The sequence below is a fragment of the Petaurus breviceps genome, unplaced genomic scaffold, assembly GCF_028583685.1.
Source record: "Petaurus breviceps papuanus isolate PSGF00001 unplaced genomic scaffold, PetGlider_PUasm1.0 90784, whole genome shotgun sequence".
In the NCBI taxonomy this organism is placed as follows: domain Eukaryota; kingdom Metazoa; phylum Chordata; class Mammalia; order Diprotodontia; family Petauridae; genus Petaurus; species Petaurus breviceps.
In genome coordinates, this window is record NW_027187345.1 from 9,088,589 (window position 1) to 9,106,429 (window position 17,841).

Here is a 17,841-nt window from a genome sequence, read left to right on the forward strand (position 1 = left end):
GACTCAATATTTTAACAAAAACTGCTGGGCAAACTAGAAAAAATTAGGTTTAGACCAACATACCATGTATTACAATAAACTCCAAATGGTTACAGTACCTAAATACTTTGAAAATCACATTATTAATAGAATAGAGGGGCTGGGAAAGAGAGGCTTTCGTAGTTATAGATTGGGGAAGAGTTCTTGACTAAACAAGAGATAGGGAAAGAAAATGAGTATCTGTTAGTAACACTGAAAAGCTTATGCATAAACAAAATTAATGCAGCTAAAATTAGAAAGGAAACATAAGTGGGGAAAAATTTTTTAGCTGATAAAAAACTAGTATCCAAGTTATTTGGGGAACTGATACAAATATATAAGAGCAGAAACCATTCCCTAATAGATTGGAAATTCTCGAAAGAAGAAATGTAAGCTAGCTATTAAAAGTTCTAAGTCTCTACCTCATACTCATTAAATTGACAGAAGACAAAAAAGAAAAATTACATTTATTTGAAAGGTTTTATTGGAGGACAGACATACCAATGCTATGAATTGTTCTAGCCATTCTGGAAAGCAATTTGAAACTATTTCCAAAAAGGTACAAAACTTAATGACCTTTGATTTTGTTGTGCCACCAGCAGAACAGATATATATCCCAATGAAATCACAGAAAACAGAAATGACCAAATATATAAAGAGTCTTTTATATCAGAACTTTTTGTTTTAACCAAGAACTGGAAAATGAGGGGATGCCTTTTAGTTGGAGAATGACCAAACAAATTATGGTGTATGAATGTAATGGAATTTTATTGTGTTGTGAAAAAGATGAATTTAGAGAAAACTAGAAAGCCTGATGATGCAAAGTAAAGTGGTAGAATCAGGAGAGCCATTTATATAAGGATGACAACATTGTAAAGAAATGCAGCCTTGAAAAATTTAGGACATCTTGTCAATTCACTGACCAACCATAACTCCAGAGCATTTAATGGTGAAGTATGCTATTAATTTCCTGACAAATAGACCACTAGACATCCAGAATGAGACACTTTTTCAGATATGAGTAATATGTGAATTTGTTTTGCTTGACTGTATTTGTAATGAAGGGCTTTGGTTTTTTTTTTTAATTTGGGGAGTAGGGTGGCTAATGATAATGATGCCCTCCAGGAAAGAAAAAAGTCATTGAAACATTTATTTTAATGCCCTGAGAAGAGCAAAAGAAAGTTCGGAAGGAGACAGAAACAAATATCACAACTTTGAAACCAACATAGTGAATTTGTTATGTAATTTTTTTAATGGTCTTTGTGTAATATGCATTTTTATACACAATCCTCTTTTTCTGTTATGTATGAAAATATTCATGTCTGTTGGTGTTTGTCTAGTTCAAAATAATTTGCTGTGCTGTAATACTAGACCATTCCTTCTGCTTATCCCAAATATAACTATTCCAAGTCTTCTTTGGTAGCAGTCTTTACATTTGAGTCCGAGTATTTTCTCATCACTAAAAGAGCTCCCTGAAATAATGTCTCTAATATGAAGCCATTCTAGATAAAACAGAGAAGAGCTGACTAAAGCATATTGATATAGTGGAGAAAACTTTATATTAAGGATCAGGAGATCTAAAGTTCCATTCTGGTCTGTCCATAGCTTCTGTAACCTTAAAAGGCACTTAACCTTGTTGGTCCTCAAATATCTTTCAGAATTCAATTCTGTGTCCTAGACTCATGCCACTCAATTTGAATATGAAAATTCCAAGACTGAACTCCTCTGTCTTGGCTACCCAGTCTGTATTTTCTCAGTTACCCCTAAATTGCTTATCAGTGTACCTTAGTTCATCATCTTCATATTTTTCTTCTACTATCTTTATACCTTTTATGTATAGCTACATCAGTATATTTGTTTTAAGTTGTAAGCTCTAAGAGGACACATACCAAATCAATATAGTTCTCTTGGTATAGTGCTCTGTGCAATTAGGCATTTGATAAACGTTCTTGACAGTGAAGGTGTTTAATAAAAATGCTTTACTTCTCAGAAAACATTTGAGTAAGTTGAATAATCACTTTAAAATCCTATTGTTGGGGTGGCTAGGGAGTGCAGTGAAGAGAGCTCCTGGCCCTGGAGTCAGGAGGAGCTGAGTTCAAATGTGACCTCAGACACTTAACACTTAACTATCTGTGTGACCTTGGGCAAGTCACTTAACCCCAGTTGCCCCTCCAAAAAAAGCAAAAAATTAAAATCCTATAATTAACTACATTAAGTTTTTTTTTTTAATATGGATATGACATAGCATAACAAAGTGATTAGGATTCAAATCTAGCATTTGACACCTATACCAGCTTGCCAACTTACCAATTTACGTAACCTCGGTTTAAACCTCGATTTATTTCAGGCAAATCCAGTCTGGGAATATGGAAGAAGGAATTACCATACTGAAAGTTTACCAAATTGATGAAATCACTGATCTTGCATCTTGGTATATGAACTAAAACCAATAATAATATTGTTACAGAGCAGTTCATTTTATGAGATAGTTGTTATATTAAAAAATTCTAATATGGTTCAAGAATTTTTTTTAATTATGAGATTATATAGTTTTTTAAATAGATCATTTTCTGTGATTAGGTCCTTGTGTTTGAAATTTAGGTCATATCTAGGGGATCTCAGACAGTACATTTCTTCTCAGCAATTTAGAAGAATTCACTTTTTTCCCTTTTTGTAAACTTTTTCCTAGGATATGGTTATACGAGCACTTCGACAAACTAATAATAAAAGTATAGAAGCAGCAATTGAATTCATTAGTAAGATGAGTTACCAAGATACTCGAAGAGAACAGATGGCTGCAGCCGCTGCTAGACCTGTTAATGCAGGCCCAAAACCACCAGGTATGTTCATCTAAACATTTTTCTCTCAATTTTTTCATAATAGTGTAAGCTAATCAAGTAACTTCCATTATCACATAAGTATTTTCTTTGTTTTTAGAAAATAAGCTATTTTTTGTAATTTTAAAAATTGATAAGCCTGATTTAAAATAATTTTATTATAATTTTGTGTATTAAATTCTACTCTAATTTCTTATCATGGAATGGAGATGGCCTTGAACTCTTAAAGGCAGTGCCAATGGAATTTAAGTTGTAAGTATGGGCCTGAAAGTGATGTTATATGTCTTTCATCTGAGAATCCAGAGAGGCTCATTACTACAATATTGACCACCTAGGCAATGGATTGTTTTTAGCCACAGCAATTGTTAAGGACCATCTACTAAAGCCTAGAAGAATTGTGAGCTGTTCTGATGTCAGGAATGCTTATGAGAATGAAATCATGGGTTCTTAAAGAGCTGAAGTGCAGTTACAATGTTGTACTAAAATTACTACTACTGGGTTATGCTGTGGTTGACGTTTAGACCTTTTTTTCTGTCCCTACGTCGCTTTACAGACTATCCTTTCATAAATTTTTTAGGTTTTATTTTATTCATTGGTAATTGCAGAATTCCAATTTTATTTAGTTCCTAGCTATTATCATTTGTTCTCTCCTTCTCTCTAAGTATGAACCATGTTGCTATGTTAAAGTCACTCTAATATTATCAGTCATAATGTTAGAAGAAAGTAAATAAGTTTTAGTTAATAAAATATTTCAGACCAAAATTTACGAAAATTCCATGGCTTTATCTCTTTTGTTTTTTGACATCAGGGAATGTACAGCAATCAGTTAACCGAAAACAAAGCTGGAAAGGTTCTAAAGAATCTTTGGTCCCTCAAAGACATGGTCCACCACTGGGAGAAAGTGTAGTTTTTCGTTCTGAAAGTCCTAACTCTCAGACAGATGTAGGAAGACCTTTATCAGGATCTGGTATAGCAGCATTTTCTCAGGGTCATCCTGGCAATGGACAGAGAGTGAACCCACCACCACCTCCACAAGTAAGGAGTATTACCCCTCCTCCACCACCTCCAAGGGGCCAGACTCCCCCTCCAAAAGGTACACCACCCTCATCATGGGAAACAAACTCTCAAACAAAACGTTTTTCTGGGAACATGGACTACATGATTTCTCGTATTTCTCCAGTGCCACCTGGGACATGGCAGGATAGCTACCCTCCACCACCTCTAAATACTTCCCCATTGAATCCTTCTAGTCAGGGACAAAGAAGCATTAATTCTGTCCCTGTTGGCAGGCAACCAATCATCATGCAAAGTTCTAACAACAAATTTAACTTTACATCAGGAAGACCTGGAATTCAGAATGGCAGTGGTCAGAATGATTTTATGATGCATCAGAATGTTGTCCCTGGTGGCTCTGTGAATCGTCAGCCCCCACCTCCATATCCTTTATCTCCAACCAATGGGCAGAGTCCTTGTACTTTACAAATACAAACTGGGGGACCTGCTACTTCTTCACCATACACAAATGGAAACATTCCTTCATCTATGATGGTGCCAAATAGAAATAGTCACAATATGGAACTTTATAACATAACTGTACCTGGATTACAAACCTCCTGGCCTCAGTCATCATCTGCTCCACCCCAGTCATCACCTGGTAGTGGACATGAGATCCCTACATGGCAGCCTAACATTCCAGTGAGATCAAATTCTTTCAATAACCCATTAGGAAATAGACCAAGTCACTCTGCTAATTCTCAACCTTCAGCTACAACAGTAACTGCTATTACACCAGCTCCTATTCAGCAGCCAGTAAAAAGCATGCGTGTCTTAAAACCAGAACTCCAGACTGCTTTAGCACCTACCCATCCTTCTTGGATTCCACAGCCAATTCAAACCACACAGTCGATCCCCTTTTCTGAGGGTCCATCCTCAACTATGGCAGTTATGCCACCTGTCGCTGAGGCTCCAAATTATCAAGGCCCTCCACCACCATATCCAAAACATTTGCTACACCAGAATTCATCGGTTCCTACATATGAATCAGTACCCAAACCTAGCAAAGAGGATCAGCCTTGTTCACCAAAGGAAGATGAGGGAGAAAAGAATTTTGAAAATACTGATAGTGGGGATAAAGAAAAGAAACAGATTACAACTTCACCCGTCCCTGTTAGGAAAAATAAGAGAGATGAAGAGAGAAGGGAATCGCGGATTCAGAGTTACTCTCCTCAGGCATTTAAATTCTTCATGGAACAGCATGTGGAAAACATACTCAAGTCTCATCACCAACGTCTTCATCGTAAGAAACAACTAGAGAATGAAATGATGCGGGTAAAACATTTTTAAAATCTCATTTGAAATTGTGTGAACATCTGAATACATATTAATTTAAAGATGATATTGCCCAACATATTTACATTTCAAATTATTGACTAATATAAAAACAAAACCAATTGATTTTTATTAGCTTTAATCTTCTGGGCATTAGCACAAACCTCACGGCATTTTAATTTTGTATTTATTATTTACTTGGTGCATTCTTTCATGAATTTTGTCTTGCATCAAGCTGGATGTCATTACACTTTGTAATTTTGGCATGAAACTCTACATAAAATTGGTAAGATTTACTTTTTTTAGAATTCTGCATGATAGTTTGCTGTACTTAAAACCCAGAAACATGAGTCCTTTTCTTTTTTGCATTATTAAACATTTAGTTGCATTAGTAAATTTCTGGAATTGACATTTTTATTCATTTTAGAACCCCATTAAATTTCATTTGAAAGTTTGCCAAGGCAAGTTCTTTCAGTTATTTTTCCATTTAACATTCAGTTTATTAGAAAGATTCGATATATTTAGCTTATTAATTACAGAAAAATTAAACTGCTGCATTTATAGTACCGGTAACCTTGTTTGCTCATGAAGATATATCACTCAGTTTAGAGATATAGTTTATGGTTTTCTACTTTTAATTCAGTTGGTTTCTTCATTTGTTATATGTGTTGATAGTCTTAGTAGCTTCTGCACATATTTAAATTTCTCTGTCCCTCTATTATAGCCCTCTTAATATTGAAAATCTAGAATGTGCTTTGAGTTTATTAAAGTAGTCCCTTAATGAGGTATTATGTCTTTAAACTGCTGTTTTTAAAACATGTGGAAAGAGGAATACTTTGACTTATTGACCAAGCCATTCTCTTTAAGTTGTATTTTTAAATCTGTAATTTCATAGTATTTATATTAATTTTATCAACTGAATTTTGTTGAGTTTTGACAATTGCCTTTAAAATGTTTTTGACCTTTGTGTATTTTAGCAAGTAAGATTTCTTACTAAAGTCTGTCCAGGTTTATTTTTCTTAGTTTATTTTTCCTTTTTCCTCTTCACTTTCACTAATAGCTGATTTAAACTATTAAGGTGTTGGAAGCTTTGCTGACTTCTGTAGCCTCCATTACTGTGTAGGCAAGTAAGATTTCAGAGCAACAGTTCTATATTAAGACTAGCATGACACCCTTTTAAAAATTGCATGAAAATGTGCATCATAACAGAAGCATGAGGTTGCTACATTTTAACTAGTCTTTAGTCTTAAATTTTCTTAGTTCTAATTTTTAAAGTTGAATTCCATTTCTTTATAGAGCTTTAATTATTTTATGTATTACCAGAGAAGAAAGTTGTCATTCCCTCATAGTTTTGCATCTACTAAGTTCTTTTTTTAAAAAGTTTTAAAGTTGATCTTTTCTTCTTCCCCTTCCTGTATTATTATCTTGTGTTGGACTAATATTATTTTACAGTATTTGTTAGTAAATGAGCCTAAAATATTTCTAATGACAAAAAATCCCCAAAACATCCATTTTGATCAAGAAAGAAGTATTTCTTCCATTGTACTTTAATATAGAACCTTCAAGATCATCCTTATTTTGGTTCTCTAGGAAGACAAAGGGAAAAGATGAATAAACTGCTGTCTTGCTTCTCTTTGAAAATGGTGATTAGGGGCGGCTAGGTGGTGCAGTGAATAGAGCACCAGCCCTGGAATCAGGAGGACCTGAGTTCAAATGTGACCTCAGACACTTAACACAAAAACTAGCCGTGTGTGACCTTGGGCAAGTCACTTAACCCCAATTGCCCTGCCCCTCCCCCCTCCAAAAAAAAGCAAAAAAAAAAAAGAAGAAAATGGTGATTAAAAGATGGTTAGTCTGGGAGAAGCTGCCTACTTTCATTCTTAATACATTAGTTGCAGAAGAATCAACCAAGCTGGGGTGAAACTATTTTTTCTCTTCATGGGAGAAGGAGAACATGGGAAAAGCTGCCACCACCACTTATTTCACAGCAAAGGCAAAGTGGGCCACCTTGAATAAGAGAGAGGGGGGTATTTGAGGGGTTGGGCACACCACAAAGAGAGGGCATTTTATGGAGTGTGAGTGTATCTCACAGTTTAGTTATGATTTGGGATAGAATATGCATGGAGGGGCAGATGAGAATGCATGTTGAAAGATGTCTCTTGTGGGGCTTAGCACATGGGAACGTTTTTGTTTGGGATAGTGCCTTAGGGAGGGTAAGGAAGCTGACCGTCATTACCCTGTCCTTGTTCCTAATAGCAGAACCCTGTTGGCACACTCACTTTGTAAATCATGTTTTAACTATTTCTTGAAATGCACATCTGACATTTAATTTTCTCTTGTGTCTTATAGATTTCTAACATGCTTTATTAAAAATTACTCCACACTTAACCTTCAAGTTATGTGCCTGATTTTTCTATATATTTGTAAATGTATAATAAAAACAGTAGGGGGGAAATCTCTCAGTTTCAGCATCTAATACTTTGTTTGTTTGTTTAGGTTGGGTTATCCCAAGATGCCCAGGATCAAATGAGAAAGATGCTTTGTCAGAAGGAATCTAATTACATCCGCCTTAAAAGGGCTAAAATGGACAAGTCCATGTTTGTGAAGATAAAAACACTAGGAATAGGTGCATTTGGTGAAGTTTGTCTAGCAAGAAAAGTGGATACTAATGCTTTATATGCAACAAAAACTCTGCGGAAGAAAGATGTGCTGCTTCGAAATCAAGTTGCTCATGTCAAAGCTGAGCGAGATATCCTTGCAGAGGCTGACAATGAATGGGTAGTTCGCCTGTACTATTCATTCCAAGATAAGGACAATTTGTACTTTGTAATGGACTACATTCCTGGAGGTGATATGATGAGCCTGCTAATTAGAATGGGTATCTTTCCAGAAAATTTGGCGAGGTTCTACATAGCAGAACTTACCTGTGCTGTTGAAAGTGTTCATAAGATGGGCTTCATTCATAGGGATATCAAACCTGATAACATTTTGATTGATCGTGATGGTCATATTAAACTGACTGACTTTGGCCTTTGTACAGGCTTTCGATGGACACATGATTCTAAATATTATCAAAGTGGTAAGTAAAAATCATAAAAACTATTTTCATTTATCTATGCTAATATACTAATATGGACTGGTGAATCAGGGTTTGATAAAGTAGAAAACTGAAAAAATTGAAGTCAGCAGTCTTGGGTTCTAGTCCTTTCTCTGTCTTATAACTTTGGATAATAGTAATAACTGCCATCATCAGTATCATCATAGCAAATACTTAAATGTGGATAATGCTCATAACAACACTGAGGTAGGTAATGTGCAAGTATTATATTCCTCATTTTACAGATAAGAAAACCAAGGCACCACAAAGCAAAATGTCTAGGGTAAAAGCATTAGTAAATGGGTCTTAGATATATGACCTCTGGCTCACAAGTTCAGTGCTAGTTACTTAACTCCTCTAGGTTTCAGTTCCATGTCTAAGCCAGTGAAAAGTTTGGATTGTACTGGAGGGTTCCTTCTTATATTAAAATTATATTTTTTATGGCTCTGGGCAGATGAAATTAAGACATTTAAGTGATGCTACAGATGCCTAAACATGTCATTATTCTCCATCATTATAGTTTTATTTTTAAGCTTGTTTAAAATGGTGAGAAGTCTCCTGAAAAAAAAATTTTTACCTTGCCTATAAATCTACATTTACTGATCGCTTAACATTAGACAAATTACTTAATTTTTTACCTTACTAAATGGTACTGACATTTGATAAAAGTCTCATGCTGAATCTTTTGACTTTGGGAATTTTTTAAGTGCTTTGAGATTAATTGATTTGTTCACCAAACATTAGTTGCCTGCTGTATACTTAATTCTGTGCTAGGCTTTGAAGATACAAAGACAAATAAAAAACCAGCTCTGCCTTCAAGTAGCATTCTTTTTTTTGGCAAGGCAGTTGAGAATGGAACTTGTGAACAGAAAATTAAATACAAAATAAACCTAAAGTTATTTCCTAGGATTAGGACACTGGCAACTAGAAGGATCAAGATAAGCTTCCTATATGAGGTGGCACTTGGGCTGAGCTATGGAGGAACCTAGTGATTCGGTGAGCTGGAGTTGAGTATGTACATCAGGAACAGCCTGTATGAAAATATGGAAATAGTTTGAGGTAGCAAGTCACATGGGGGAAACAACAAAGCAACCTAGTTTGTCTTTAATGCACGACTTAATTTGTGAAGTAGAATATTGTGAAATAATCCTGTGGTGAGTGGGAGTCAGAAAGTGAAAGGTTCAAAGACCAAAAATAAGAGTTTGTATTTTTCCTAGAGGCAAGAGTCAGTCACTGCATTTTCTTGAGCAGGGAAATATCATCAGACCTGTGCTTTAGGAATGTCATTTTGGCATCTGTGTAGAAGGTGCTCTTAGAGAAGGGAGAGAGACTGGGGTCAGTTAGGAAGTTGTTGTTAAGTTCAGGTGATAGGCGATGAGGGCCCAGTCTAGGATGATAGCCATGTAAGTGGAGGGAAGAGGATAGGTGTGAGATCTATAGGGGATATAAATTGTTGACCCTTGACAATTAATTGAATGGGAGAGATTGGGAATAGTTGAGACTGCAAACCTGGGTGACTAGAAGGATGGTAGTAAGAGATTGGCTGTGCCACAGCAGAAATAAAATTAGAAAGAAAAGAGTGTGAGGGGAAAAATGGTTTTTTGTTTCAGACACAGAAAGTTTGAAATGCACAGGGGACATCTACTTGGAGATATGTCATAGGCATTTGGTGATCAAGGCCTAGAGTTCAACAGAAAGACCTGAATCTATAGATCCGAGAATCATCTGCAGAGAGCAGAGTTAAACTCATGGTTATTGAAGAGATCACGGAGAGACTATGTAAAGAAAGAAGAGAAGAGGGCCCAAGATAGAGCTCTGGGTTATGCCATGCCTAAATGGAATGGAACATGGATAATAATTATCTAGAAAATAACCACAAGGCCATTGCTGCCCATTCTTTATGGATAGGTTTCTTCTTGTCCTTTTTATCCACCCTCCAGATTTGCCCTGTAACTTCAGCTCAGACAGTGATAATATCATTAAAGAGTATAGTCAATGTCTAGCCATCACCTTTGAACTGCTAAGCCTTGTGTCTCCTCTTAAACTGGTACATAAAGAGAAAAATATTGTTGACCATAGTTTCATAAATCCCATACTAGAAGAGCCTTCAGAGGCCATGTAGTCTAAATTCCTTATTTTAGAATTGAGGAAACTGGTGCCTAAGAAGGATAAGTCATTTGCCATAGATCACCTTGGTCATAAGCATCAGAGGTGGGATTGGAATCCTGAAGTAGAAGATCAAAAAGTTTAGTTCAGATCATTCATTTAATTCTTACCCTTATTATCAAGTAACTTCCTGGACGGTTTTAATCTTATTATATAGGTGATCATCCACGTCAGGATAGCATGGATTTCAGTAATGAATGGGGTGACCCAGCCAATTGTCGATGTGGTGACAGACTGAAACCTCTAGAGAGAAGAGCAGCACGCCAGCACCAACGTTGTCTGGCACATTCATTGGTTGGGACTCCCAATTATATTGCTCCAGAAGTGTTGTTACGAACAGGTAACATGCTTTTTTGCTGTTAATTTACAAGAGTTATATTCATGTAGAATAAACAGAACCTGTTTTAGAATATACCTTATTTTATCAGATTTGTAATAAAAATGTTCATGTAATTGAAATCTGTTTAATAAAACAAGGCTTTTTATAACTTAATATTCTTGTGTTTGATGATATTTATTTCTAAATTATTATTGTTATTGTATGTGTATAACCTTCCTTTAATGTAGCATACTGGGATTTTATTTTAGGCTATACACAGTTGTGTGATTGGTGGAGTGTTGGTGTAATTCTTTTTGAAATGTTGGTGGGGCAGCCTCCCTTCCTGGCACAGACACCATTAGAAACACAAATGAAGGTAAGGTAAAAGATCTGTGTAACTGTCTTATTGCAAGTCAACCTGTATATCCAGTTATAAGTCTTATTTAATATATCCAGACATATTTGGTTTTTTGGTTTCCGTGTTCATGACATATTAGTACAACAAATTAGTCAGGAGAAAGAGGAAGAGATTATTAAAGGCAGACACAGTTGTGGCAGATACACAAAAGAGACAAAAAAAAGTAAAAATAGAACTATTATTACTACATAGTTCAATAATGTATTTTCATAATTACAACTAAGTTGTCAAAGAAAAGGTTGAATAATAGAGAAAACTGAATATAAAGTTTTCTTATTCTCCAGGAGGATACTTAAGGTCTTACTCTGATACCTCCTCATGAAATGGTGGTTACTATGGTTCTGAAAAACTATGCCAGTAGAGTACAAATACTGTCAGGTCTTAGTAAGCTGGAAAGGCTTCAAGTACTTGCAGGTGATGGGTTGTATGACTGTTGTCTGGGGTTTAACCTAGCTGAGTTAGAACAAGAGTACATATCACAAAGTTGGACTTAGGCAGTTGGAGTTTTGAGCCAAAGGAAACTTTGAGGACCATCTTTTGAATTCTAGAGGTATTGTAATAAGCATCAAGTAGAGAGTGGCACCATGTTGACCCACTCATATAGTCTTAAAATATTGAAATATTCTCTATAAATCCATGATTTATTTACCCAGTGTTCTATTCTGATGCCTCACTATGGCAGAAGATATCCATTAGATCTCAAAAACTAGGTCAGCAGACCGCAGCATCTGGCAGATAACTACCATGCCAGAAAGCCTCTGAGTTGGGGTATCACAACACACTATATAGATCTTTTGTATAAGGACCAGTGTAAGTAACAAATACTTAACATTTGTATGGCAATTTAAGGTTTTCAGAGTACTTTACAAATATATCAGTGATCCTCAAAACCATCCTGGAAGGTAAGGTAGTTACTATTATTATCCCATTTAACAGTTGAAGAAACAGAGGCTTACAAAAGTTAAGTGACTTGCCCAAGGTCACAGCTAGTAAGTGCCTGAAGTTGGATTTAAATTCATTTCTTCTTGATCCCCAGGTTTAGTGCTCTATCCACTGCACCAAGTAGCCACCTCCCCTAGCTGTTAGTTAGCTAACTATAGAAAGGATCATTATTAGAAGTTTGGCCTCAGCTTTTGAATACTTGAAAACTTTTAAAACTAAACCTGCATACAACCTTGTATTGAGTGTAAAGGGGTAGGGCAGAGAAAGATTTGAAATATCTGTCTGGCTAAAATTTCAATGTTACTGAGTTTCGTTAAATATAAAATGGATAACATTTTATTCTCTTAGATTTTTATAACATTTTTTCTCCAAGGAGTTTAACTGATGTATTTATTAACCACTCTATTTCATATTTTGGGTTTTTTTATATAAAAAATTTTAATTAGTTGTCTAAAGTAGCTTTTTCTTTTCCATATATTTCAAGGTAATCAACTGGCAAACAGCTCTTCACATTCCCCAACAAGCTAAACTGAGTCCAGAAGCCTCTGACCTAATTATTAAACTTTGTCGAGGACCAGAAGACCGATTAGGGAAGAATGGTGCTGATGAAATAAAAGCTCATCCATTTTTTAAAGCAATTGATTTCTCTAGTGATCTGAGACAGCAGTCTGCTTCATACATTCCTAAAATCACACACCCAACAGATACATCAAATTTTGACCCTGTTGATCCAGATAAATTATGGAGTGAGGATAACGATGAAGGGAATATAAATGATACTCTTAATGGATGGTATAAGAATGGAAAGCATCCTGAGCATGCTTTCTATGAATTTACTTTTCGAAGGTTTTTTGATGATAATGGCTATCCATATAATTATCCCAAGCCTATTGAATATGAGTACAATAATTTACAAGGTTCAGAGCAACAGTCAGATGAAGATGATCAACACACAGGGACAGGGGTCAAAAATGGTGATTTAGTTTATGTTTAGCACACTGGAAAGTAATTGAACTACATTTCTATGGCAGTTATTTTGCAAAAAGACCTCTATTGTATTATGAGGTTTCAAGAGAAAAATTATGCAAACATGACAGAGCTATTTATTTTTGCTCTGTGTACATTATTTTATTTCCCCAAATTATAGGGAATTTATTTCAAATATTAATTTATTCCAGCATTGTTAATCAATAATTTAGGAAAAAATGTTATAAGGAAAGTTAAATTATGAACTGAATTTTGTGAGTTCTTGTTACTTTAAATACTTAAAACGAGGAAATAGTGATTTGTTTAAAAGGAGATGCCTGGTATGTATTTGTACATATACTAAGTAATTTTAAAATAAAAAAAAAACGTTTTGGAATTTTGGAAAGACAGTTTAACCTTGCTTTTAACCAAATATGAAATATATTCAGCATTTACAGTTCTTTTCATAACCTTGGTTTTGATACAAAGCTAGGTGTCACTGACTCTTTGCTACAATATAAACTAGAAAAATTAAGCCATCTGGTCAGTGTATGTTCTGAGGGCTGATGATAATCTGTATAATTCACATCCTGGAACTAGGAAATACAGGGTTGCAACAATGTCATTGTTTATCAGAGGGGGGTGAAAGTAACAGTTAAAGTCTCTTTTTTTTTTTGTAATTGTAGTCCATCTGTCATAGTATATTCAAAATATTTTACAGCTTAGAAACTTTAGAAAGCTATAGCACTACCAATTTTTCTCTCCATATTGCTATATGTTTTTATATATTTCCATGTTTAAAAGGAAACAGCTGCCATACAAAAGACCTTTTAGACTAATATTTTTGTTACCATTTGTTCATGTTGTATTTCTTTTGTAGCTTTGAGCAAAATTGCAAGCTTATTTTCAAGTTTCTGTGATTTCTTATAAACTACTATCTTGAATATCCTGTTCAGCAAACATTTACCAAGTGCCTACTATGTGCAGAACACTAAGAGAAATACATGTTTAGAGGAGACTGTCCCTGTTCACTACAGAGCTTACAGTCTTACTAGGGGAATAGAAAACATACAAAGATAACTATAATATATAATAAGTGCATTTGAAGTACAAAACAGTGTACAACATATAATGTCCAAAGGGGAAGGTCACTGCTATCGGGAATAAGAGAAATCTTCATGGAGGAGATAGCATTTGTGTTGGGCTTTAAAGGCAGAAAAGCCAGGAAATCCTTTACATATATTAACAGCAAATTATTTGATTTAGGAAATTTCAGGAGTATCATAAGGTTTATTTGTCAAACTAGAACTCATTCAGAATAGTACTACATTAGGGAAACATGATCTTTAAAAGAAAAATGTATTTGACTATAATTCTTTAAGACCTACTTAACTTTGGTGAAAAGAAATGAATGTTTGTAGTTCTTTGGGGTGGGATGGGGAGTTAATTGCTAAGAAATTATTTTATACTCTGTGTAAAATGAATTCTCACTAACTTATTTAATTTTCATTAATATATAACTTATTTCAGCATCCTTATTGTGTATAATGGTTAGGTTTCAAGGAAAACCTGGTGGTTAATTCTGCCCAAAATACATTTAACTTAGCTCTGGAGGTAAGGGGCAGATGGGAGAGTACTAGCAGGGTGTCAGTTAAAGTTGCCATTTTAATTTACCTTTCTTAGGCACCAATAAAGTAGAATTATGTTATATTAAAGCTTAATTTAAAAATTTAATTCATATGCATAAATATGAAGAGGCTCAAAATTCCCTTTGTGATAGAACAACATAGTAAAACTTATTTTAAGTTGTCTCACTAAGATTTAGCTTAAGACATTTCTATTATTGTATGATAGAAAAGGTCTGTAATACACATTCTGCTGTCCCCATACTTGCCTCTCTGCTCATCTAAGTTTGAAACTCCCACCATTGTTGAGGTATGATATAGGGAGAGGTTGCCTGAAAAATGCTTTAATTGTATTTTTGTAGGCTGTTGATAGGATTCTTTCTAAGGCACATTTGCTCAGAGAGGCGTATGAAAATTAATTTTAAGGGGATAACATTGTTCACTTAATGGGACAGTTATTCCCATAAAACTCTATGCAAAACAAATTAGCTGGTTAAAGATTTTCCTGTTCAGCTCTTGCTTCTTCATATCAGAAAATCTCTACAGTTCTTAATTTACAATCTGGGTTGTTTAGTTCTCTTTACAGTTCTTTTGCTTCTGGATCTCTGGTGCAATACAGTGCAGAACTAGCTTTGTTAATTTCTCACAAAAACAGATATTTACCTATCTTCTTTACCTTTGCCCCTCCCCACCAGTTCCCACTTCCCTCAAAAGAAAGGAAACATTTATAATGCTTATAATTTCCAATTTTGGGAGTTTGCGTGCAACCCTTGTTTTCTAGGAGTACCCTCTCACAGCAGTATACATATCATATATGGGTCACTGATAGTTTCCATACTTGATATCTATAATTCTAATAGCTTATATATACAGATTAACTTTAATTCTTAAGTCTTATGCCAAATTCAGTTCATATTGATTCATTGTAGACACTGGCACATCTGGGGGGTGGGGGAAGGGTGCAAAGATTTTCACAAATAGCAACTGAGAGACTATTCAAATTTTTCCAGTTGTTAGAAGAAAAGAACTCATTGTCTTTCTTTAACTTGCCCATTTATTCATATAAATTGTATTTATAAAATGTGTTCTATAATCATTGTAAATATTATTGTTATGTATTGTTCAATGACATTCTTTCCAAGGCAGGACCTCTTGCTATATCTTTTCTACCTTCATATTTGTAATAGAAACTAGAGAATGTATGACTAGAAAGTCACTTTGAGACTGACTTTAAAAAAAGTTATCTTCTACTGTTGCAAAGTGCAAAACTGTGAGTGGAAATGGTTTCTTCTGATTTCAATAATGTTTAAAATATTAGAAAATGCAGTGGACAGATTCATAGATAATGCTGCTGTTGTTATCCCAAGGTACCATTAAACACTCTTCCTCCCTTCCTCCCATTTTTCTTCCCTCTCATCTTTCTTCCCTCCTTTCTGAGGAAAAAAATATGTCTTTGGTGTTTAAAGTAAAACATTTAATTTGTTTGCTTTAATTCATCCAAAGCAAAGAATAATTTGGGTCAACATTAGTTTAATATTTGTGAAGCGCCTTAAAGAAATTCCTATGTGGAAGGCACTATACCAGTTTACTTTTATATTGTATTGTGTATATATGTATTTTGTATTAAAAATGTTCTTCTTATAATACTACAGTTTTATAAAATTATACTTTGTTAGAAGGAATTGCAGCCTTGCAATACCGAATTCTTTGAATTTTTCTGAATGTAATAGTTACCAGTAATCAGTGACATTTTTTTGACTGTTTTATGAATCTCTTTGTATTCTCTCAATCATTTTCTCTAGTGTAACATCTACTGGGATAATAAAAAAAGATATAAAAATCTTTTCCTCTGTAATATGTTTGGAAATTAATTATGCTGCTACATAAATATAATGCAGAACTCTGTTCTAAAGTTCATTCATCATTTGTTTTTTAGTAAAATAAATATAGTGATAAAGCTATATTTTGTATAGCAAAGTGCTTAGTATATATACAACTCATACATTACACAAATTAGACGTGGTTTAAATTCTTTTTTCTTTTTATAACATGCATATTATTTCTTTCTGGTTTCTTATCTTTGAGTGTAAAATTGTCTTTATGATTTTTGCATCTTTTCAGTCTATTAACATCCTTTATTTACTTGGTGAAATGTGCCAAATCTCCATTATTTTAAAATTCTCTTTTTAAATATTTTTTTCACTGGTGAATATATTTGATTAGTGTATGGCTAAATTTATTCCTCAAAGAAAACCCTACTCATGTGCCTCATTGTGACATGAAAGTGAAAAGCCTCGGGTTCTTGAGTTTTATACTAGTGGAGGGAAAGTGCAAGTCCAGTAAAGAATGCTTAAGGGTAATAGGCATGTGACAGTACTACCAAATCAATTTGAGTCTTACCACAACCAAGAAAAAAACACTAACATTGTCTTCTACAGAGGTTCTAATACTTGGTTCTGCGATTTCATTGGTGTGGTCATTCTTTCTAATGGTGTGGATAAGTGCCCTTTCATAGCTAAGTTTCTCATTCTTTGTGATATTTTTTCTGTATCTTTCCATAAATTCCCCATAGAAAACCCATCCAATATACTGAAGATATTTATCTGACATTTTAAAATAGTCTTGGTGCTACCAGTGACAATTTTTGTCTTGTCTCTTTACTCTCATTCTGTTTATCTTGTATTTCTAGTCATACATTTTAGTTATCTTTTATTCTATTTTTACAAGTAAGGTCTGCTTGCATCCACCATGTATATTTTCATTGCCCTTTGGGTTATTTTTAATTTTGCTCCTGCTAGGATCATGATGTCCCATAATTCCCACATAGCATTATTGGGATGTTGTTGAAAAGTAATGTGCAGGCCTGCCAGACGCCTTTTATGAAACAGGTATAATGCTGATATCTAAACTACAAAGAGCAAAAACGAAATTATAGACCAATCTTATTAATGAATGTGGATGCAAAAATTCTAAATAAAATACTAGTCGGGAGACTACAATAATATATCATGAAGATTTATACATGATGACTAGGTGGGATTTATACCAGGAACATAGGTATGGTTTAATATGAGTAAAACTATTGACATAATTGATTATATCAATAACAAAAGTAACAAAAATCA

The 17,841-nt window shown here is 34.4% G+C and overlaps 1 protein-coding gene across 5 annotated transcripts in view; it reads left to right on the forward strand.

Annotated features, from left to right (window-relative positions):
* LATS1 (large tumor suppressor kinase 1) overlaps positions 1-16,560 on the forward strand; it is a 52,842-nt gene extending 36,282 nt beyond the window's left edge. For 4 of the 5 annotated variants that reach the window (XM_069069704.1, XM_069069702.1, XM_069069705.1 and 1 more), the window contains 6 exons: positions 2,708-2,858; positions 3,664-5,183; positions 7,680-8,262; positions 10,604-10,786; positions 11,035-11,141; positions 12,610-16,560. In XM_069069704.1, the coding sequence (XP_068925805.1) occupies positions 2,708-2,858; positions 3,664-5,183; positions 7,680-8,262; positions 10,604-10,786; positions 11,035-11,141; positions 12,610-13,119 (3,054 nt within the window). In that variant the 3' untranslated portion in view covers positions 13,120-16,560. Of the gene's footprint in view, positions 1-2,707; positions 2,859-3,663; positions 5,184-6,243; positions 7,219-7,679; positions 8,263-10,603; positions 10,787-11,034; positions 11,142-12,609 lie in introns of those variants that run through there. The other variant, XM_069069706.1, reaches the window with a different exon arrangement.
* The last annotated feature ends 1,281 nt before the right edge of the window (positions 16,561-17,841 follow it).